The following is a 24,298-nucleotide window of genomic DNA, read 5'->3' on the forward strand; positions in this document are numbered from 1 at the left end:
GCTTGCATTTTTCACAGAAATGAAATTTGAAGCTTTCAATTTTCCAGGATAATTAAATTCGAAGCTTACAATACTTCACAAAAATTAAATTCGAGGCTTGAAATTTTCCACAAAAATTAAATTCGAAGCTTTCAATATCGCACAAAATTAAATTTGAAGTTTGCAGTATTTCACAAAGTTAAATTCGAAGCTTACAATATTTCGCAGAATATGAAATTCGAAGCTTGCAATTATCCCAAAAACTTAGATTCCAAGCTTGAAAAATTCTAATTCGCTGAAAATCGCCAAGCACCTAAATCTCCAGCACAGAGATTTTTCGAATCGCCATCACCACTGAGGAACGCGATATTTTCAATCAGAAAATGAATGTTTCCGACGTTCGTCTGGCATGCGTTGTCAGTTACGCGTGAATCCGAGAAACAGTGTGGTCTAACGTGGCTTTTCTCTAGCGTGGTATGATTACGGGCTGACACAATACCAAACGGAGCGACAGAACACAGAACTCGAGAAAGTGTTCGACGAGAGACACCACAACATCTCTCAGGGCATTGAAATCGCCACTGAGCACCTTGGACAGAAGGTGTTCAAGGAACCGGAGACAGAATGGCAGAGGTCTGTCAAGAGCAAGAAGAACGAAGAGTATTACAACAAACTGATGAACCTCGAGGAGGAACAGGTCCTGAAGGAGACTAGGCTGAGGGAATCCAGCCACCAGTACGCCATTCCTGGCGAAAAGGTCGTTGCCCACTCTGTGGCCAAGGGAATGGCTCAGCAGTATGAAGAAACCTTGTGAGTACTGCATTCTCTTTATTTTATGCAACACTTGAAATACGTTCAAATGAATTTTTTAATATTAACGAGTTTATACTCGTAAATAAATATGCGAAAAAATATTTCAAAAATGGTATAATGAATTATATATGTATTTTGTTGTGACAATTCTTTTCTTGTGGCATGTAGAACAATTAGAAATTCATTTTTTAATGATACAAGTGTGATAATTTTTTGCTATTTCTTGTTATTTGTAAGAAAAATTGTCAATGTAAAGTATACTTTAAATGTGATACTCGTTGCATAATATTGGAAGACGCACATAAAACCGTCCCCAAAAGCAAAATACAGTTTTAAAGTTACCGTTCATTGTACATCACATTATTACCAAACAAAATTTAAAGACTATATTTCGCGTTTGAAGCCAGTTGTGCCAATTTCTCCAATCTTTAAGCATCAAATGAAAAATTCAACTGTTCCCTCGATACTTAATCGATACAATCGCTCTCTTCCAGGGAGGACAAGAAGGAAGAGAAAACCGAGGAAACCACACAGAAGACAACCACGAAATTCGTGAAAAAGCCTCACGTGACGGAAGTGGACATCGACGTGGAGCGCACGAAGGTCTCAGGAAAGTATCCTCCGGAACCATCAGAATCAACGGTTCACGGGCGTGAAGTGCACGTAGCCAAGCAGAAGCAAACGCAGAAGGAGGTTAAAGGCGACCTAGAGATCACCAGGAAGATAACAGCGACGGAAACCACCGAAATGGAGCACAAAGCGAAGACTCAGGAGCGTGTGGTTCAAGGTCCGATGAAACCGGCCAAGCCGCCAGTCTTCACCAAGAAGATACAACCTTGCAGAGCATTCGAACAGGAACAGGCGCGATTCGAAGTCGAGTTCGACGGTGATCCATTGCCGACGATCAAATGGTACCGCGAGGACTTCCCTATTCAGAATTCGCCTGATCTTCAGATCTACACGTTCAGCACGAAGTCTGTGTTGATCGTGCGACAAGTGTTCATGGAAGATTCTGGAGTGTTCTCTGTGATCGCTGAGAACCGAGCTGGAAAAGCGAAATGCAGCGCCAATTTGGTGGTCGAAGAGCGTAGAAGACAGCCTGGAAGAGGAGGAGTCGTGCCTCCTAGCTTCCTGTCTACCATTCAGAACACTTCCGTTACCACTGGTCAACTCGCTAGATTCGACGCGAAAGTGACTGGTACCAAGCCTTTGGATGTTTACTGGTTGAAGGTAAATGAGATTTTTTGGTTCGAAATGTGGGAATTGTGTGGCACAGGGATAATGGCAATTTTGGGGAATTCTTTAGACATTTCTGAAAATTTATTTTATATGGAGATTGACTATGATATTTGAAACTTTAATGTTTGCAATTGTAATTTTAAAATGTGAAATTTATTTGTAAAATTATTGTTAAAAGAGAGATTCATAAAACATGGTATTTATGGAGTGAAAAAGTAGGATACCAAACTGAAGTAAAATTTTCACAGAAAATTAAAAATTTCGACGAAAATGAAACAATTCCGAATTTCCTGTATTGTTGCAGAATGGCAAGAAAGTGACGGCAGACATTCGTTACAAGACACTCGAGGAGGATAACACCTTTACATTACTGATTCTGGAGGCAGTGCCAGAAGATTCGGGCAAATACGAATGCGTCGCGATCAACAGCGCCGGAGAGGCACGTTGTGACGCTGAATGCACGGTTCGAGGACCTCAATCACCTGCAAAAGCGGCGAAACCGACGACGCCTGGCGTCGAAAAGGCACCGCAGGTTTTGGAGCCACTGAAAGATCAAACTATCAGAGAGGGAACATCCGTAGCCTTTACGTGCAGGATCACCGGAAAACCGGTACCAACTGTGCAATGGAAAAAGGGCGACAAGGTACGAACGATATTCCAAAAAGCAACACTGTTTTATTAACTTTTAAAATTTATTTAATTCAATTAAATTTATTCGATTACACTATAAATGCAATATTTGAAATTTGTATTTATATCGTTCACAAATTGTAACATTTCCTCTTTCTATAAATAAGTTAGCAGAAAAAAATTTTTAAATCATATATTCTTTCAATTTACGTTCAATTGCAAATTTAAAGACCGAAATAGGACAATTCCGTAATTAACTTATAAGCAGAAATTAGTAATAGAAATATATCTGTACATTATCACAGGTGATCAAACCATCCAAGTACTTCCAAATGCAAAAGGACGGTGATCTCTGTACCCTAAGAATTTCTGAGGCTTTCCCCGAAGACGAGGGAGTCTACAAATGCATCGCCAAGAATCCAGCAGGCGACGTAACCACTTCAGCCAATCTCAGAGTTCTCGGTGAGAATCTCCGTCGTTCACCAAAACGACAATTTCCAAAAATTACATCTCCCCTTCTAAATTAAACAATCTTCACAATCTTTATCTAGCACCCGACGCAGCTGACGTTCTCCCTAAATTGACACCACTGAAGGATCAAATAGTCCTTGAAGGACAACCGGCACAATTCAAGACTCAAGTTGCTCCAGCTAAACCAAAGCCAACGATTCAATGGTATCGCGAAGGTGCCTTGATTCCACAATCACCTGACTTCCAGGTGAGCGAAGTTTCACAAGTATATGAATAGAAAAATACATTTGAAGAATATTGAAAAATAATTTTTTTGGGGAAGAAATGTGATTTTTCAAATTGAGAAATTTTCAATTCCAGATGATTCACGAAGGTAACAACGCAGTGTTGCTGATAGCAACCACGTACGAAGAAGACACTGGCACCTTCACCTGCCGAGCAACCACGTCAGCAGGCACCGTAGAAACCTCCGCCAAACTCATCGTCAAAAGTAAGAACTGAATAAAAGATACAAATTCAATTGCTAACACGAGACGCGATTGAATCGACGGGAATAAGCCTCGTAAGGGTGTGACGTAGAAACGCAACACGTAATTGGGACAATTTCTTGTACAATAAAAAACAGAGAAAAAAAATGTATAAATATTAAATTAAACAAAAAAAAAATCATCCTAATAAATCTAATTTATAAATATTTCATTCTGTTCGATGACTAAGAATGAAGTAGCTCTAGAGACGTTGCTTGATGATGATATTAATTCTATATAATTCTAGCGTAGCGTAACACCTGGTACTAATTAATTACGATACAATTAAAACGGATGAGAAATTGTCCCAAAAATTCGCGAGTTTCTTCGTTTAAACGCGATCCATCGACGAGACACCCGTGTGTATTTTTACTTTTTTTTCCGCTTTTTTGTTGTTTTTCTCTTAAAAAAAAAAGAAAAAAAAAGATACCCTAACCCACCCAAAACGTTACCAATTGTTCAACAAAAGAAAAAAAAAAAGAAAACCCTTGTTCCCCCCGACAAACCCCGTTAATCAAAAGAGTCGCGAGCGAGCCCGGGGAGTTTTGTACTAACTCGTACCGTGTTCATATTTCTTCCTCTCTCTCACTCTCGAAAAAGTAGACGAGCGAGTGAAACGAGGTGATTAGTGATGATTTTTTTTCTTTTACGGAGACGTAGTACGACATGTCTCTCAGGTGTACGTTTATTTTTCATTGTTTTTTTTTTCAATTTTCTTTTGGTTGCTTGAGCTTGAGAAAGAGAAACATCGGTAGAGGATTAGCCTGAGAGAAATTGAGAAGAAAGGAAAATTCGAAGAGAATCGAACCGATTTGTGTGTAGTGACGAGAAAAAAAAAAAAACGTAGGACGAAGGATGAAAGTTAAACTTATAGGGAAACGACGATGATGAAAAGGAGAAAAACAAATGTAGGGTTGTATTCGGTTGAGAAAATTGTGTCGCGAAGGTGGTGCTGAGAAGGAGAATTCTCACCGGAGGATAAACGATGAACAAAATAACGTGAATGTTTTCTGTAGAATTGAACACGTATAAGGGAGATAACGAATCGAAGCGAACCGAGATTTGACCGACAAAGACGAGCGTAGCCGATGATACTCCATCCTAATAGAACGGTGCAATTCGCTAGCGAGACGCGACTACGAGCGTCTTCTCAAACGTCGAATGTTTTAATGAGAACACGAAAGATCTGCCGAGGTGGTGCTTCGATAATCGATAGGCTCGAACGAATGGGAGAGAGATGAGATTATCTGAGAACGAACAGTTTCTGCGATTCTCTTTAGTTCCCGCGTTGTACATATGAATGCTCGATCGTTGATGAGCGAGCGAACGATCTCGTTCGTGTCGCGCATGCTTGATAATACGAGCCGCGAGAAAAGAAAAATAGAAGAAAGAGAAAAGGGAAAGGAAATGTGTCGCGAGAAATTTCGTGAGATTCTCGTGAAACGATGTGTCGGTATTACGAGAACGTAACTCGTTTACTCGTTCGATTTAGTTGCTCGATGTTCATTATTAATGAAAACAATAGATATATATCGTAAAAATATATATATACATATACGTGTAAGTGTATACATTAGCCACACGCCGCAAATACATACATTAGGAATGATTTATTAGTTAGTCGACAACACGACGTGATGAAGTATAATTTAGTTTACACAGCAAATGATTTTCCCCCTTTAACATTCTACTAATCGATTATTTATTATTGTACAATGGAAAGGCCAATAAAAACGAATGTTTTAAGTACGCACAAGCCTCGTTTGTTGCCGATACGACGATCTAGCTAATCACAACAGGACGCGCCATTTTTTTAGAACCGATCAGTGACTGAAACACGGCATCTCGAAATTCATAAGGAAAACGAAGCTAGAATTACCAGCTCGAGAACTGAAATTTACAACAATTGGTATAAAAACGAAAATGATACACATGTTACAGAATTCTACCAAAAAAAAAAAGAAGTGAAGCGTAGAATTAAAAATAGCGCGAGATTCAAATTACAGCAGTCAGGATAACAAAAGTAAAGTTTAAGAAAAAATGATGTAAATATTGCAGAAACGAAGGACGAAATGAAAAGAATGATAAATTTAAAAATAATATTATACGTTGTCTATTGTAAATTCTAGAAAACCTCGAATTTCTTCATATTCCAATGTCAACGAAAGAAACTCACAACACAACTATACATAAAGCATTCTAAAAATTGCTCCGGAATAGAAGGAAACCAGCTAAAGAGCCGGAGAGTCAGAGAAACTTCCCATGAAACGATCTAAAATAAGAGAAGGATCCCTCCCATAGAGAGGAGATCCGCGCGCACGTATACAACGCGTGTACACGTGGAAACGGCGTACGAATATAGAACCCGCGAATGTAAATTGACTTTTGCACTCGGCAACGTAATTGCCAGCGCGCGTTCTCCGCGCACATAAATTCGTCCGCGTTTTGCTTACGAAACGGCCACGGAATCGAAGCGGAACGTGCCCGTCGGTGAATCACACCGGGCTCCGGGGCCTCGTAAAACAATTCGCCACCCCGAAAATAATATAAATCGCGAAATTTCGTCAGTAGACGCGGGTACGTAACGTAGTTGCATAGTTGAGTCGAACAGAAATAGGCGAGTTTGCCGTTCTTAATCAGCTTGACGATCGATCGAACAATGATTCCCTTCCCGCGGCTGGGTTAACGAGCGTAAACCCGCGTGTCTGCAACACTTGGCAGATTTATCAGGGTTAAAATAACGAGAGGAAAACCCGAGCGAAGTGTTGTTACTTTACTCGAAAGCTCGAGTCCAGATGCACGGGCTATATTTGACGACGGAACGAAAGCAAAAGTCCACGGATCTGTCTTGTAGAAACGACGAGTACTTTAACGGAGTTCGAGCTTTTGGCAGAGATTTTTTACAAGTTCAAACTTTTACTGGTTTTTTTGTTTTATCGTTGACAGTTGGTTGGACGTATTGAGACAAATTTTTAGTCGACAATTAGAGGATCTAGCAGGGTGTTGCAGACGTTGTTAGAGAGTCAAGTACCACTTGACAGTTTGAACTGTGGTACCTGTAATCAGAGCCTCTGGAACACTTGCCTCTATCAAAAACGCATGAACCGTGTCATTTTTTAAATTGATGACTCGAAATGATAGAAATAAAGAGGGCTGCGCAGGATCGATGATATTCGTTAATTCAGTTTTGACAGTGGTATTTTCAATTTGTTTTAATAACGTTAATATTGTTATATTTTCTGACAATATTCTTACCAGTTATCGGTATCGAGGCTCTGATTGCAAAATAGCTAAATATTCGTCGATCGTCGATCTTAATATTAACCCTTTCTAAGGACTGCTAGCTCGGACTTCAAAATACTATTTCAATCTGAGTTTCAACCTCTTTCTTCAATATCGAAACGATCAACAATATCGTGTGCAGACTCCTTATCAATTTCCTCCTCCCGAAATTAACTCTGGTGCGTTCTACACACGTTAGGTCTCTGGGTCAAAAAAGACCCAATGTAAATACGAACCCAAACAATAAACTTTCAATGTTAACATTAAGCAGACCTAAACTTGACAACGCTAAAAGTCATTGCAAGAAATAAGAAGACGATGGGTCAAAAAAGACCCGAGGACCGCACAAGGGTTAACCCTAGCGTGCCTACATTTTCCCTCCTCCTTAATCGTCCCATCGAAATAATTCGTTTGTAATACAAAATCGACGTGACCGATTACGACAGAGATGACAAATCTCGACCTGGTTCCGTTTCCACCGCGAGAATACACGTTCGGAAAAATTCGGCAGATGTTGCACGATCGGTGCAGACGAAAAAGTTGTTCGGTTACAGCGAGGCCTCGTCGTTGACGCGTGGATTTCCACACGTACGCGCATACCCGTCTTTTACGATGCGCGTTTCTGTTCCCTCTAGTATCACCTTTCTCTCTGGTAACTGGTTTAACGAGCGTGAAGAGGTAAACGTATTTTCTTCCATCGCTTCTGGTAGTCTGTCCGCGCGTCGGCTCGTTTCAAAATGGGGGAACGCGCGAGGTACCCACCGCAGGCCAGTGCCGTGTGCACACTCGGCTAGGCCCTCTTCTTAGGCTATTTCTGACCACGTGACGTGTATTACATTACCCGGCTATATTTGGTCGCCGGTTCAGAACTCTCCCGAATCACACCGCGAAATTCACGTGGGGTCTTGCTCCTTTGGATTCGGTGCTCCGTCTGCGCTAACCTCGCCCGCCCCATACCCCAGGACTTTCACGTTTTATTCGCGGATTTTGCGCCTGTTTTATGCCCCCAGCTGTCTCTCTTTCTCTCTCCTCTTAGCCTGTTATTCGCGTACGTGAAATTTATACACTCACCGTACGGGAATTTAGCACGAGGATTTTGTTTCTTCTTTTCGTTAATTGGCTTGTCTTTTTTTTTTAATTGTTTTTCATGGTGGAACGAGAGGGGAGTTGTGAAAGTTGTATTTTTGGAATGTCGGATGATAACGGTTGTATTTTTGGAATATTCGATGCTATTTTGCGGAAGGTCGTCTTTTCAGGGAGATGGAGGTTTAATTTAAAAGTTTGATTTATTGGAAGAAGCTAGGAAATTTGGATGCTATTTGCGAGGGAAGTGGAGGATGACAAATATCTTGAGAATTTGGTTCATTGATAGAACAAGATACAAGATTTGTATCTTTGTAGAAGGACGCTTGTAAGGGAAACGGTGACTCAAGGAGTGACACAGTTTATTAATAGACAAGAATAGCAAGAATATACATACTTCTTATTATATATATATATGTATATATCTAAACATCTGATTCACTTGATAGATCAAGGTAGAAATGAATCCACTATTTACGGGAGGCCATCATTAGGGAAGTAAAGCTTCAAGAAATAGCACAGTTTATTAATAATTATTTTACACTCGTTACTGTGAGCCACTTAAACATCTGGCTCGCCTATGGAACAAGCAATATACAAGATTTCCTCGAATAACTGAAAATTACTCGAAGAGAAACAAACAATCCTATGAATTTCTATCAATGAAACAATTCTACATATTCGCCACAACGTACCACAGTAACAATTACAAACACATCTCCCTAGAATACCGTAGAATTCAATCCGTCGTAAAGAAACTACACGGAAATCGAGCCGCAATCTCCTCCAGAAAGCGTGCACAAAGCAGGCAAATCGTTACTCCCTGCCGTTATAAAGCCACGGTTAAAAAGTGGAACAAACATGTAGTTTACCGCGAGCAACACCGTGACCAGAAACAAAGAGCGGTGTTCTCGCGTTTCGATGCGTTGCATCGAGCGCTCGATGCTCCGTGCGATGGAACGGTCTGCGTGTTCTCGTGTTCTCCGCGCGTTCTCCAGCGCGTTTCAGCCTCGCGAGTGGATCATCGTCATGTTACTTGACCGGTCCCCGCTCGACACCGTTACGATCCGGCGACCTGATGCAAAATTAGACCGTGAATCCGGCCTGTGTTCGTCGTCCGACCGTTTGATTAATCGCGCCGAAGGGTTTACCTCCGCTCGACTTGGATCGCAATTAATCCGCGTTTTCACCGAGCCAACCTACGCGTGCCCTATTAGAACCGAGACAGGAACGTTTTCATCGAGCGGATAAATCACCGGAAAACGTTTCTTTCTCGCTGGGAGACGTCGGAAATTCTAATTGGACGTAAGACCTAGGGTGGACAATGTAACAGACTTGCGATAAGGAGGAAAACACCTGGCACATTAACGTCACCCATAAATAAGATTCGCGTTAGAATTGCTGGGGACCTCGTGTCTGGGTAGGAACCAAGTAATATTTATCGCACACGGATTTATTTCAAGCGTACGATCTCCCGCGGAACACGTGAGATCAGAGCTATTAAACCGTTCACCGTCGCTCGGTAATTACGATCCTCCTCCCCCCCTGCTGTGCCTTAATGAATTCGAGATGCCGAAATAACGAGACTCTCTCGACTTGACACAGATCAAAAAACACGACCAGAACGGTATAATTCCACCGTCGTTTAAAATCCCCTCCAATCGAACGAAAATTCCCCTTGAAACGAAGAAGATGAAGAACCTTCGTCCCGAATGTATCCGCGTGAATAAAAATTGCGCGAGAGGTCCTTGGTGAAAAAATCGAGGATCTGAGAAGAAGAGCAATCGTCCGGTCTTCTTCGAACGTATCGACGCTCGCCTGACAACGACCTTGAAGCCAGCGACCACCTGAAGTGTACCAAGAAGATTGCCAACGCAGCATCTGTTCGGGGCGAAAAAGAACCGGCTGATTCATCCTGCGATACCTTCTTTTCCCTCGTCTCCGCAACCTCGACCACCCGCTACCAGCCGCAACCAGCAGCTATCGGTTCCCACCGTCGTCGACGACGCGTCGTTCGTCGGGCGAGGCGTTTAAAAGGAGGGAGCAGGGCCGACGAAGCCGACTATTTCGGCCGACCCAGCTGCCGGTGATTCAGCCCTGCCAGAAATAATACGGGGGAGAGCGTGTCAGCGCACTCTGGAAGGCGGGAAGGTATTATTTCTGGTAAATTCGCAGCTCGGATCTGTTCACCGGTACGATGGAGGCCGCGATGCGATTAGAGACAGAGAGGAGAGAAGAAACGTCTGCCTGGATCTGCTCGACGATACTTGGAACGAGGAGTTGTGACGAATCGGTCGACGATCTCCTTGGACAACGTCTGAACAGACGAATTGTATTTCGAGAAAGATTGTTATTGTAACTGCTGTTGAGACTGGAATAAGGATCTTTTGTATCTAAACTAGTCTCCTTTTTTATATATCCAACGAATGATTGTACATTGTTGAATATGTTGATTAAATTATTGTAGAATGTACGTAGAATGAATCTGTTATTTTTTTTTTTTCGAACTCGAATTCTTACTAAGATCGAGAAGTGACACACCGTTGATGAAAATGGAGGGGAAGAGAGGTTGCGAGAATTGGGCGAATTAACGTGAGCGAGGGAAAAGAAGAAGAAGAAGGTCAGGGACAACCACGTCTCGCTAAACGTTGATTTTATTTTTATTTTTGTACATGACCACTCCAATCGTCCGTGATTCATCGAATAAATTTCGTGTGTCATCCGCTAGAGCGTGGTGTGTTGTATCACCGTTGCCTAAAAAATCCGAGCGACGAGACTCGGTACAATAAACAACGCGTCTCTTCTGATAGGTGAATCATTCCCCTAAAAAAGAAGAAAGGAATCATGCTCATCGTTAGGTTACACGAGTGGCGGTACACGAGTCTCGTACCTCGATAAGGGAGAAGAATCGTTAGCGTGTCTGTAAGAAAAAAAATAATTAAATCACACTCGTTAACCGACTGAAAGCCTTACTCTGTACAATTAACACTGGTAATCACTCGAGGAGAAGAAAAAGAACGTACAAACTGCACAACTTCATCGGGGATCGAACTAAACCAACGAGCAAAAAAAAGAGAGAGAAACACTCTGTATACTCCCACCGGCGAGTCTGTCACTTAGATCGAACACCACAGGAGCGTACAAATTCAACGAAATTTCACGCAAATTTCTCGCACCGTCGATCACCTTCGAACTTATTAAAAAAAAAAAAGTAGATGTATGCACCACCTTCGCGACGTTCAATTTAAAGAAAGTGTCAGACGTGTCCAGTTCAAACGCGGCTGCACTTCCATCGAACCGACACTCGAGTCTGTCTCAAACAAACCGTTGATGCGGTCCGATCGAAGGCAGCCAGCTGTCAACCACCACGTTGATCACTGTATTTAGTCACTGAAAAACTAATCACGTCTCACTGTTCCACGTAACACTTGGTCACTGTTAATGTCACGCGATAATAGGCGAATATCCCCGAAGAGTAATTCGTCGGGGGGTTAGAAAAAAAAAAAAAGGAAATCGCGAAGTTTGTCAGGATGAGAAGAGACGTCTTCGTCCATCTTCTTCACAACAGCTTCTTCGTCTCCGGCTTCCAGTGGATGACTATTAAGGCTAGACTAAGCTTGGGGTAGAGGTGTGCGTAGTGGCGTCAGACACTCAGAAGTTCCCCACCACGATTCTTCAGCGTCGACCACTGAAAGTACCCGGTGCATGCATCACCGTCTTTACCCCCTCTACGAGTTAGGTCGCGTTCGGGTTTTTCATTTTCGAGTGGGAAACTGCGTGGCGACCACACCACCGTCACCTCGTTCGCTAGAATAATGACCCGCCGCGGTTATTAGCGAGCGTGGAATGCTAGACGAGCTTCCGCGTTGCACCTTCTCTACGTGCGACATCCACGTCTGGTAGGCGCGCGCGCTCTCGAGGACACGACAGCTTCGAGATGATTTAACGGCGTCGGGGAATTCGTTGATCAACAGGGAATACCGTTAGACGTTCGGATTATCGATGAGATGAAATTCGAGATGAAATTGATGGGAGTTCGTACAGTTACTGCCGAAAATATTTCGACTGTCGAATACAGTACTTGAGAAAAATAGGAAAACTTCAAATTGGGATATGTTGGAACGGAATTTGATATCAGTGAGACTAATGAAGTTGAAAGAAAATGGGTAGCAATCAAATTTGATGTCAAGCGAATTGATAACGTAAACGATTCGTAGCAAAAATATTAAAAAATGGGTGAAATTAGAATTGGAGTGAAATTTGATATAAATGATTCTAATAAAGTTGAAAGCAAACGGTTAGGAATCAAATTTAATGTCAACTAAATTGATAATGTAAATGATTCATAGCAAAAGTATTGAAAAATAGATAAAATTGAAATTGGAATGAAATTTGATATAAATGAGACTAATGGAGTTAAAAGAAAATGGTTAGCAATGAAATTTACTGTTGACCGAATTGCAAAATTATTGAAAAACCGATAAAATTAGAATTGGAATGAAATTTAACATAAATTATCCTAATGAAGTTAACAGTAAATAGTTACTGATCGTGTAAATGGTCGAATTAGATTTCTAATAAATTCAACAATAACTATAAAATTTATTCAAAAACCTAGAGTATCTTTTAGTGTTAAATGTATTCATTTCTTTTTCATTATCCTTGTTTATTTGCTCTCCGTTAGGAATGATACAACTACAATAGCATTAACACAGTGAATCATCAATATTTTACCTATGACGCCACACAACATGAATATTGAAAATATTCATTTTTGCAGAGTGTCTGAATAATTGCGTAAAATTGCAATTGTACATAATTCCAATTAATTTGCATAAAAAGCATTAATCCAAACCTATTACAACCAAGAAAAATTCATCGCTAAAAAGGCAAGCTTAGACTGTCGGAATATTTTTGGAAGTAACTGTACGTGGTTTGTTGGACAATTTCAGCAGAGGTATATCGATGGTTAGTTTGAGAAATGGGATTTTAATGAAGAGAAATGGAGGCTGCCGAAACTTCGAATTTATTAGCGACGAGGCATTTCGAATGTAAATAGTTTCAAAAATTTTATTCACCAAGAACAAACAGAAACTTGAGATATTCGTTCCATCTTCCTCGCACAAAATATTCCGTCCGTGAAATTTGAAACATTTCAAAAGCTTCGCACGCTTTTTCATGAATAACGCCACCAGTCGCTCGAACAGCAACATCGTTCAACTTGATTAATCCCCGACAAGACGAAACTATCTGTCCCCGTCGCTATCTTAATTATTTATCCCCGCGGAGATTAAAATACAGTCAACTTAAAAATACACGCAGAGAAAAACAGTGTAACACCCAGACTCGGCGAAAAATTCTCCCGTTTCGATTCTGCCTCGCGGATGACGAATCGTCTGTTTCTCGTCCTGTTTAAAAATAAAGTCACGCGAAGTTAAGTCGAGCGTGTTCCACGCTTTCGTTGATATTAAGCTGAAGCCTCCTGCTGAGAATAAGCGAAAAAAAAGGAGGAATACAAAAGTAACCTAACCTAACCTCTTCAAGGCGATTCAACTCACTCTTTCTCTCTCTCTCTCTCTTCAAATGAGAACTCCTACAAATCCACTCGTAGATATTAAGAGAAGAGAAAAATCATCTTCCCAAACAAACGAACATATTCCCTAAAATTTATCGTACACCGTGGAAAAAGATACGAGGGCGTAAATCGTTATCGCGTTACGTAAAGAACGTCTCCTCTGTTTATCCGTAGAAAATGGCGGCGGGTGGGGAAGACGCGTTCCGTGGAGTCGGCGTGATTTATTTTTAAAATAAATCGTGTTTCATCGCGATTATTATTTCACGTGGGAATATTAACAATCCGTGGTAACTCGGTTTTCCGAAGGCCGATCCTATTGGCGATTTGCCTTGATTTCACATTCGTGAAGGTTGATTTGGCCCCGGGCCGCGTACGTCCGTCCAAAATTGCGAAACGCATAAATTTTCAAGTGCGTTTACACGCATTCGGAGTCGCTTTCGTGGCAAATTTATACGACTCGCGGTGGAGATATTGTCTCGCGAATTCGCGACAGAACCTCGATGATTAATTTCGACGGTAGATTGTTCGTCTTGTTTCATAATCGACCACGTCGATTCTTGTTTCCCTCGGGGAGATTTTACGTGTTGAAACGTCGCTGACGTTTCTGTTTTCCACGCGAACGTCTCTAAACATTTTACGAGATCGTTTCGAATCTGATCCTCTAGATCTCTCCCGCTGTTGTTTACTACCGTCCGAGAAATAATTAAAAATATCCTAGGCTTGGAAGTGTTCTCGCTTGGCATGCGGCTGCGATGACGCGCACAGAACGGCATTGTTCTTGACATCGTGGTACAACGAACGGGGGCTCAATCGTGTTTCAATTTATAAGCACACTTTCAGCTCCGTTCAAGATTCAGCGTGAACTTGAACGTTTCTTTTTTTAAGACGTTTGAGGAAGTACGAAATTATGGGTGATTTGACGATTTAGGAAGAGATTTTTGGGCAATTTGAAGAAGTTTTCAGGATTCTAACGGGTGTGGCGGTAGAATGTGACGATTTTGGAAATGATTATTGCGAGATTTTCGGATTGAATTGAAGTAAAACTGTTTTATTTAAAATGCAGTTCAGTATTCCGCTATTTTTTCAAAATGACAGGGAATGAATATTTCTTTGCAATTGCAATCTTAAGGAATTTATCAAATTTGTTTGTAAATAAATAAAATTTATTATACAATTTTTAAAAATTTTATCCGACTGTTTCACAATAATTCTTTGAAAATCGTCATATTCTTCTAACGTTACTCAATTTCCTAAAATTTACACAATTCTACCGTATAACAGAAATAAAACTTAGCGCTACTTTGCCAAATGAGATTATTTCAAAACACAACTTGAGTTTTACGTAAATATCGATTTTAACAGTTACTCTTACCTTAGAAAGAACTGAAAAATCGAGCCAAAGAATTTTCATGGAAGAAAGTCCTCGCTAATCGTTAAAACTAAACAATTCCCCCGAATGATACAAACTAAATGACACCTTCACCTCCACAGAAGATTTCTAACATGCGCTAATAACTTGGCCACTTACCTTACCTTACTCCGCGTACCAGCAACGACGCGATTTTAGCACGATCCGAAGCTTCCTTCCATGCGTGCGACGACTGACAACTCCGCGATCCTGAAACGAGATATAAAATTACTCTGACGCGTGTACCATTGCAGAGAGGAAAGGGGCGTATTACGAGGTTCCTGCAGAGACGGGACCAGGCGCGAAAACCGGTGTTAAACCGGCGGTAGGTTTCGGTACAGGAGGAAAGGACGTGGTTCTAGAACCGTTGCCCTTAGACGAGAATGGATTGCCACTCGAAATACCCCTGCAACCGGGTGACGAGTCGTTACCTTGGAGAAAGGGACGTGTACATCATCGACCTCGACTTGGCGACGTGACGCCATGGCGAAAAGCGAAGCCGAAATCACGCGACACGTCTTTGGACAAATTACAGGCCGCGGAGAGCCAAGTGAAACCTTGGACGGAAGAAGCGATAACGCTGAAGAAAACACCGCAGGTACCTCGAGAATTACCGAAAGAGAAACTGGAAGAGGTTGAATTGAAACCGGCGAAGATCGAGAAGAAAGAGATTAGAAGACCTAGTTTGGAGGCTGTCGACTTGAAACCTGTTACGAAAGAGGTAACTAAGGAGACGAGGACCGAAGAGAGGGTCACTCGAGTAGACGAGACTACCGGAGAAGTGTACGTCGAAGAGGAAGATTCTAGGTTCGTGAAGACCACGAAGAAAGTGGACGAGACTGTTGAGAGGAAGAAGGACGAGCCTAAACCTTGGACCGAGGAGAAGGTTACCTTGAAGCATGCTAAGGTTGACAGAAAAGAGATTCCTAGAGAGGCTGTAGAGTCTGTGGAGTTGAAACCCTCGAAGATCGCGAGGAAAGAGATCGAGAAACCGAGTTTGGAGAAGGTGGATTTGAAGCCCGTTCCAACTACGGTGACTGAGAAGGTTACAGAGGAAACTGTCTCGAAGTCTGAGTACCTTGAACAGGAAGACACGTCGATGTTGGACGTGTCTAGGACTGAAGAGGTGAAGAAAATGAGGAAAGAGAAGATAGAGGAGAAGGTGGAGCAGGCTAAACCGTGGACAGAGGAGAAGATCACGTTGAAGAAGTCGAAACCAACGAGAAAAGAGATCGAGAAGGAAACCTTGGAGACTGTGGAATTGAAACCATCGAAAATTAGCAAATCGCCTGTTCGAAAGCCAAGTTTGGAGCAGGTGGACTTGAAGCCTGTTCCAACGACGGTGACAGAACAGGTCACTGAGAAGAAGATCACAGGGAAGACTGAGTATCTCGAGCAAGAGGATACTTCGTTGTTAGACGTGTCCAAGACTGAAGAAGTGAAGAAAATGAGGAAAGAGAAGATCGAGGAGAAACCTGTTGAACAGCCTAAACCTTGGACCGAAGAGAAGGTTATGTTGAAGAAAGCCAAGCCTGTGAGGAAAGAGATTGAGAAGGAAACGGTAGAAACTGTGGAATTGAAACCATCCAGAACCACGAAATCTGAGATTCGAAAATCGAGCTTGGAAAGGGTTGATCTTAAGTCTGTTACGAAGGAAACTACGGAGAAGACGGTGAAAGAAGTTGTAGAGAAGACTGATTACGTGGAACAAGAGGACACGACACTTCTCGATATTACCAAGGACACTCAGGTGAAGAAAACTAGGAAAGAATCGATTTCAGTGGAGAAGGTGGAACAGACTAAACCTTGGACAGAGGAGAAAATAACCCTGAAGAGAGCTAAACCAGAGAAGAAAGAGGTACCTAAAGAAACAATGGAGACTGTCGAATTGAAGCCTTCCAGGCCGGAGAAAGCAGACACAGAGAAACCAAGCCTTGAACAGGTGGATTTGAAACCAATTCCTAAGAAAGAGGTGAAAGAAGTGGCACAGAAACCCAAAGGAAAGGACGTGTACGCCGAAGAAGACGACACGAGCCTTCTTCAGGTGACCAAGGACACGGAAACTACTCTGAGAGTGGATAAAAAGGTGAAGAGGAAGGAGGAAGTTGAGAAGAAACCGGAACCCAAACCTTGGACTGAAGAGAGAATAACCCTGAAGAAGGCTAAAGTGGAACAACGAGAGATTCGCAGAGAGTCTGTAGAAGAAGTGACGTTGAAACCAACGAAAACAGAGAAGAGAGAAGTGAAGAAGGAAACTTTGGAAAAGGTAGACCTGCAGAAGGTAACTGATAAAACGAAATTCGTCGAAGAGGAAGACACGAAGCTCTTGAAGATCGACAAAGACGAAAAGACCGAGGAAGAAAAGGTAGAAAAAGTAGCGACGTGGAGAAGAGAGAGAAAGCCAAAGGAACAGGCTCCGTATCACGAAGAAGAAGACAAAACAATTCTCGACGTTAAAAAGGATGTCGAAGCTACTGAGAAACAGAAAGAAGTACCGGTACCTTGGGCCAGAGGTAAAAAGAAACCCACTGAAAAGGTTCCTTACCACGAAGAAGAGGACACGACTCTTCTCGACGTAGAAAAGACTGAAAAGACGACTGAGAAACAGGCAAAGGAGGAAGTACCTGTGCCATGGGCACGAGGAAAGAAGCCGAAAGAGGAGAAGCAGGAATTGGTTCCTCAGAAGGTGCAACCAGAGGAGGAAGATGAAAAATTGGAGAAAACGCAAGTTCCGTGGCTTCGAGACAAGAAAGTATCGCGAAAGATACCAGAGAGAAAGGAGGAACCGATCGAGGACATTAAATCTGTCACGTTGAAGCCGGTGAAGCGCGACCGGGCGCCTGAAGAGAAGGAAAAACCTGAAGAGGTGACGCTGAAGCCTGTGAAACGCATTCCACGTGAAGATGAAGAGAAGGAGGAGGTGCAATTAAAACCCATTCCTAAACGCAAACCCGAAGAAAAGCCACAAGAGGAGGTGAAATTGAAACCATTCCAGAAGCCTAAACCAGAAGAAGAGGAACTCGAGAAACCGAAATTGAAGCCTTTCGAAAGACCTAAACCGAAAGAGGAGGAACTCGAGAAACCGAAATTGAAACCATTTGAAAGACCGAAACCGGAGGCGCCAGAACAAGAGAAGGTACAACTGAAACCGTTCAAACGGGAGAAACCTGAAGAGAAAGTGGAGGAAACCCTAGTTGCGCGAAAGGTTCCGGAAAAACCGGAAGAAGAACAGCCTACAGAGGTAGAGGAGACAACATGGCGAAGAAAACCAAAGCCAAAGAAACCGATGGTTCCTGAAGAGAAACCTGTAGAAAAGGTAGAAGAGAAGGTTGTTGAGAAGGTACTTGAAGAAAAGAAGATCGTCGAAGATAAGGAAGTAGTGAAGAAAGAGGAAGAAACGATCGAAGACTTCAAGTCATTGGCCTTGAAGCCGGTTAGGCGAGGCAAGAAGCCTGAAGAACGGGAGGACAAAGAGGAGATCACACTGAGACCAGTGAAACGTCTTCTAAAAGACGAGGAGACCACAGAGGAAATCAAATTGAAACCGGTGCCAAGGCCAAAACCAGAAGAGAAGAAGGTTGAAGAGAAAGAAGTGAAACCACTGAAACCAGAAGTAGCTCCGGTTGCTCCTGAAGAAGAGAAGCCGAGTGAAGTTACAGAATTGCCATGGAGACGTGGCAAGAAGAAGCCTGTTCAACCTGAGGTGGAGAAAGTCACTGAAGTCACGACCGAAGAGAAGAAGGTTGAAGAAGAACAGAAAGAAGTGTCTGAAGTAAGCTGGCGCAAGCCAAGAAAGGAAAAAGTCGTGAAAGAAGTACAGAAAGAGGCTGAAGTTGAAGATTTCACAGCGGTAACGTTAAAACCTACTAGAAAAGAGAAGAAACCGGAAGAGAAGGTAGAACAGGAGGAAGTGGTGTTGAAACCGATTCAGAAAGTACCTAAAGAGAAGGAAACACCTGAAGAAGTGACGCTGAAACCGGTGAAACTGGAGAAACCAGAAAAGGCTGAGATCGAAGAGGTTCCTGAAGAAAAGACTGAATTGCCATGGCGACGTGGTAAGAAACCAGCAAAGAAAATAGTACCACAGGAAGAGGTTAAACCTGAAGAGGCACCGAAACCTGAAGAAGTTCCTGAGACCATAGAACAAGTTAAAGAAGAAATAACACTGAAACCTAGAGGAAGAAAGGTGCCTGAAGAAGAAGAGAAACCAGAGGTTAAATTGAAACCTCTAAAACAATTGAAAAAACCAGAAGATAAACCGGAAGAAGTGACTTTGAAACCTGTGAAACGACTTCCTAAGGAAGAGGAGGAAAAGGAAGAAGTTAAACTGAAACCTATAAAGAAAGAAAAACCTGAAGAAGAAAAGCCAGAAGTGAAACTGAAACCGGTTAAACGAATAGAAAAACCAATGGAAGAAAAACTAGAAGAGGTAACATTGAAACCCTTCAAACGTCTTCCTAAGGAAGAAGAAGGGAAGGAAGAAGTTAAATTGAAACCTATAAAGAAAGAGAAACCTGAAGAAGAAAAGCCAGAAGTGAAACTGAAACCGGTTAAACGAATAGAAAAACCAATGGAAGAAAAACTAGAAGAGGTAACATTGAAACCCGTTAAACGACTTCCTAAGGAGGAAGAAGAGAAGGAAGAAGTTAAATTGAAACCTATAAAGAAAGAGAAACCTGAAGAAGAAAAGCCAGAAGTGAAACTGAAACCGGTTAAACGAATAGAAAAACCAATGGAAGAAAAACTAGAAGAGGTAACATTGAAACCCGTTAAACGACTTCCTAAGGAGGAAGAAGAGAAGGAAGAAGTTAAATTGAAACCTATAAAGAAAGAGAAACCTGAAGAAGAAAAGCCGGAAGTAAAATTGAAACCAGTCAAACCTTTGGAGAAACCGGAGGAGGAGAAACCAGAAGAAGTAACTTTGAAACCCTTCAAACGTCTTCCTAAGGAAGAAGAAGGGAAGGAAGAAGTTAAATTGAAACCTATAAAGAAAGAGAAACCTGAAGAAGAAAAGCCAGAAGTGAAACTGAAACCGGTTAAACGAATAGAAAAACCAATGGAAGAAAAACTAGAAGAGGTAACATTGAAACCCGTTAAACGACTTCCTAAGGAGGAAGAAGAGAAGGAAGAAGTTAAATTGAAACCTATAAAGAAAGAGAAACCTGAAGAAGAAAAGCCAGAAGTGAAACTGAAACCGGTTAAACGAATAGAAAAACCAATGGAAGAAAAACTAGAAGAGGTAACATTGAAACCCGTTAAACGACTTCCTAAGGAGGAAGAAGAGAAGGAAGAAGTTACTTTGAAACCGATAGAAAGGAAGAAACCGGAAGAAGAAGAGAAACCAGAAGTCAAACTTAAACCAGTGAAACATCTCGCAAAGCCAGAGGAAGAGAAACCGGAGGAAGTGAAATTGAAACCGGTTCCAAAGCCTGTGCCTGAAAAAGCTGAAGAGAAAGCAGAAGAAGAAGAAAAACCTGAAACCTCTATATTACCATGGCGTCGTGGCAAAAAAACGAAGAAGGTAGTCGATTTCCGCGAAGAAGTCACAGTCGTCCCTATCGATCAGGAGAAAGTTGTCTCCGAGGTGAAAGAGGAAGAAACAACGATCGTGGAACAGAAAGTGGAAGCTGCGGAAGTGGTACAAGTAGAGATAAAAGAAATCAAAGAAGAGAAACCGGAAGAGGCGCCGGTACTTCCATGGAGAAGGCCGAAAGAAGTCGTCAAGGAGGTAAAAGAAGTCGTCGAAGAGAAGATCGAGGTGAAGGAAACGAAACCCGAGGTACTGGTACACAAAGAAGACAAAGTAGTCGAAGAAGTGGTCGAAACATCCGAAGTTTCCTGGAGAAAGAAACGAAAACCGAAGAAACCGGAAGAAGAGAAAGAAGTGGTCGAACTGAAACCAGTCGAAAAACACGAAGAAATAGTAGAAAAGGTAGAAGAGGTAATTCTTAAACCAGTCAGAAAGGAGAAGGTACCTGAAGAGATCGAGAAAGATGAAGCTCGCCTCAAACCTGTTCCAAAGAAACCAGAGGAAGAAGAAATACCCGAGAAGGTAACTCTGAGACCTGTCAAGAGAGAAAAGCCTGAAGAGAAACCAAAGAAAGAAGAGGTACCAGAATTGAAACCACTAAAGGTAGAAAAACCAGAGAAACCTGAGGAGAAAGAAGAGAAAGAAGAATCAGTCCTGAAAATTTCATGGAGGAAGCCTAGAAGGAAACCTGAAGAGGTGCCTGTGCTTGAACAGAAAGAAGAAGTCATCGATGAAACTGTTGTCTCTACTCAAGACATTCAAGTCACTGCGCAAGCAACGAAAGTAGAAAAGAAGGAAATAGTCGAGGTAGAGAGGAAAATCGAAGAAGAAGTCCAAGTCGAGGATCGTAAGAGGAAACGGAAACAACGTACTGAAGTCGATATATCCATCATAGACAAAGATAAGAAAATCGCTCCGAGGTTCATTCAGAAACTTCAACCGGTTATCGCGGAACCGGAAACAACCGCGAAATTCACCTGCACGGTATTTGGCAATCCATTCCCCGAAATCTCCTGGTATCGAAACGAGCAGGAACTTCACGCAAGTGAAAAATACATAATGACCATCTACGAGACCACCGCCACGTTGGAGATAACCAAAGTGAAGGAAGAAGATGCCGGCATGTATTCTTGCAGGGCGTCGAATCCAGCTGGAGTGGCTACTTCCACCGTGAATCTTGTGATATTCGGTACTGGAACTATGCGTCGTGACGTCTGTGTGATTGTCTTTGTCTTTTGCTTGATGATTTACGATATACGAACCGAGAAAACGCTTGACGTCTGCTTTTGTGATACGTCCATTTCTGCTATTTGTACGCACTTTTACCACAAAAAGTTATCCAGACTTTTTACGAGTAAAAATTGAAAGCATTTTTTGCAAAACTTGCAAAAACAATTACTAATCTGAAAACTAAGTGTTGTTTGGAGTGTCTAAACTAATTCACATTAAACCGCAATTTTTTACAGCTTCCTATGAATGCTTCGATAAACGCGAAAAAACAGAGTCCTACGTTAACGGTAGTGCAGGACTACAGTGTAAGGAATCACTTTGCATGGAGTTTCACTGTTGTCGCGTGACCGTGTTCCGTCATATCATTATCATAAATTTAACAGAACGTTTCTCCCCGCAGAAAAAGAAGAGGAAGGTGTGGCGCCGCACTTCGCGACACCCATCAAGCCTCTGATGGTCGAGGAGCACAAACCAGCTCTGTTGGAGTGCGTCGTCACTGGCACACCTATGCCGGAAGTGAAATGGTACCGCAGGGAGGAAGAGTTGAAGCCTGAGAAGGGTAGAGAGATCACCTTCAATCCGGAAACCGGAGAAGCTAAATTGCACATACTGGAGCCAACGGAAGAGGACGAGACCATCTATCGCGTTCGAGCTGTTAACAAATTCGGTCGAGCCGAATGCAGAGCGAATCTGGTGATCAGTAGTATAGTGAAGGTGAGCAAACCGGAAGTTCTGAGAGCACCGAAGATCACCAGACCTCTACCAGCATTGGTAGCCGAACGTGGAAAGCCTCTGACGTTGTCAGCCGACTTTGAGAGCAAACCTAAACCAGAAGTGAAATGGTTCCGTAACGGAGCAGAGATCGTGCCTTCTGACGAACGTGTGATAAACATATACGAGAGTACGGCTGAATTGTACATTCCCGAGGTAACGAAGAAAGATGGCGGGAAATACGAAGTTCGAGTTCAAAATCCCGCCGGCGAGGCGAGAAGTTCGGGCTCTGTTACGGTGAAAGAACGCGAGGACAAGACGGACGAAGTGAAAGCTCCGAGGTTTGTCGAGCCGCTGCAACCACAGATCGTCGCCGAGGGAGAGGTCGTGATCATGGAAACGCGGGTTGAATCCTATCCGACAGCCTCCTTCCAGTGGTTCCACGAAACTCGTCCTCTAGAGGTACTTCAGCTTTCTACTCTTACACTTATTTATAATATCGATTCCTTTTCTTAATAAATAAGAAATAAATTACACACAGGTGAAGTATTTTTATCGTGGAAAATGGCATACTTCTAGCTTCGTTAATTTCACACCAGAACGCAGATAAGATTACATGATCGGTGTTCAAATATTAGTCGAATGCAAATTTCAAACTGTTTTTCCTGTAAAATTTACATTTCTCGCGTTACGACACTATCGATGCTAAGCACAGATACATTCTTATTTCTAACTTTTAACGTTAACTACGAAAAATACATTGCATCTTTGCTCGTTCTTTTTGCTTTTTCCTTCAAATTATCGAAGCACCTTTTCAGAATTCTAACTTATCCAGAGAAGAAGAAGAAAAAATGGAGAACGTAATTTTCGCATTTGCATTACAGTCAACGCCACAAGTGAGGATCGTGACGCAAGAGAACAGATCGATCCTCATGATCAAGGAGATCAAGTCCGAGTACGCGGGCACGTACACCTGTCGCGCCGAAAACGTTGGCGGATCGGTCACCTGTACGGCGACGATCAATTTGCTCGAGACACCGTGGGAAGAAACGGTCGAGCTTGTTTCGCCGACGTTTGTCAAACGACTGTCGCCGGTCAGGGTCATGGACGGTGAAAGCGCGAATCTGACGTGTATCGTGCAAGGGAAGCCCACGCCTAGAGTTGAATGGTACCACGACAAGAAACCGATCAAAGAGGGAAAAGAGATCACTATTATGCAAGACACAGAAGGTGTTTGCAGTTTGGCCATAACAGAGGTGTTCCCCGAAGATGCTGGAGAATACACTTGTCGTGCCGTGAATCCTGTCGGCGAGGCTGTTTGCACTTCGTCGCTTATCGTTGAAGGTAGTAATTTGAATTTTATTGTTTACAAAATTGGTATTGTTGTGAATTTTGGTATGATAGTGAATCAATTGGAACGTTTGAATTTGGGGAAAGTATGTATTATGGAATAGACGTGGACGAAATATTTTTGGTTTTATAACCAGGTTATCTTATTTTTAGCATACGAATACGTACCAGATTCGGAGATTGCATCCTCGCTCGTTGCGACGTCTCTTACTACAGGGCAGAGTGGTTCGGAAGAAGATCTCTTATCTCCCAAGGTGTCTAGAGAAACATATAAAATTGAGGTGTTAATTTTTATGGAATTTGGTATGGTTATTTGTAATTTTGACCTTTTCCCAGGAAACCCCACTGTTCGACACGGACACAGAGGAATCTGCTCCGGAGATAATCAAGAAACTTCCTCAGTTAATTCCTAGCAAAGATGGAGAATTAACCAGGTATCGTAAACGTTTCAGTATTAATATTCATAATAA

At 42.2% G+C, this 24,298-nt stretch overlaps 1 protein-coding gene across 1 annotated transcript in view; it reads left to right on the top strand.

Annotated features, from left to right (window-relative positions):
• Window positions 1-24,298, top strand: part of LOC108570437 (titin) — a 108,049-nt gene that overhangs the window by 38,465 nt on the left and 45,286 nt on the right. The window contains exons 36-46 of the mRNA XM_017932297.1: window positions 450-789; window positions 1,287-2,022; window positions 2,336-2,674; window positions 2,967-3,123; window positions 3,213-3,379; window positions 3,493-3,622; window positions 15,262-21,726; window positions 22,168-22,940; window positions 23,363-23,822; window positions 23,982-24,082; window positions 24,165-24,262. Of these exons, the coding sequence (XP_017787786.1) occupies window positions 450-789; window positions 1,287-2,022; window positions 2,336-2,674; window positions 2,967-3,123; window positions 3,213-3,379; window positions 3,493-3,622; window positions 15,262-21,726; window positions 22,168-22,940; window positions 23,363-23,822; window positions 23,982-24,082; window positions 24,165-24,262 (9,766 nt within the window). The remainder of the gene's footprint in view (window positions 1-449; window positions 790-1,286; window positions 2,023-2,335; window positions 2,675-2,966; window positions 3,124-3,212; window positions 3,380-3,492; window positions 3,623-15,261; window positions 21,727-22,167; window positions 22,941-23,362; window positions 23,823-23,981; window positions 24,083-24,164; window positions 24,263-24,298) is intronic.

Source organism: Habropoda laboriosa, unplaced genomic scaffold, assembly GCF_001263275.1.
Source record: "Habropoda laboriosa isolate 0110345459 unplaced genomic scaffold, ASM126327v1 scaffold84, whole genome shotgun sequence".
Classification (NCBI taxonomy): Eukaryota; Metazoa; Arthropoda; class Insecta; order Hymenoptera; family Apidae; genus Habropoda; species Habropoda laboriosa.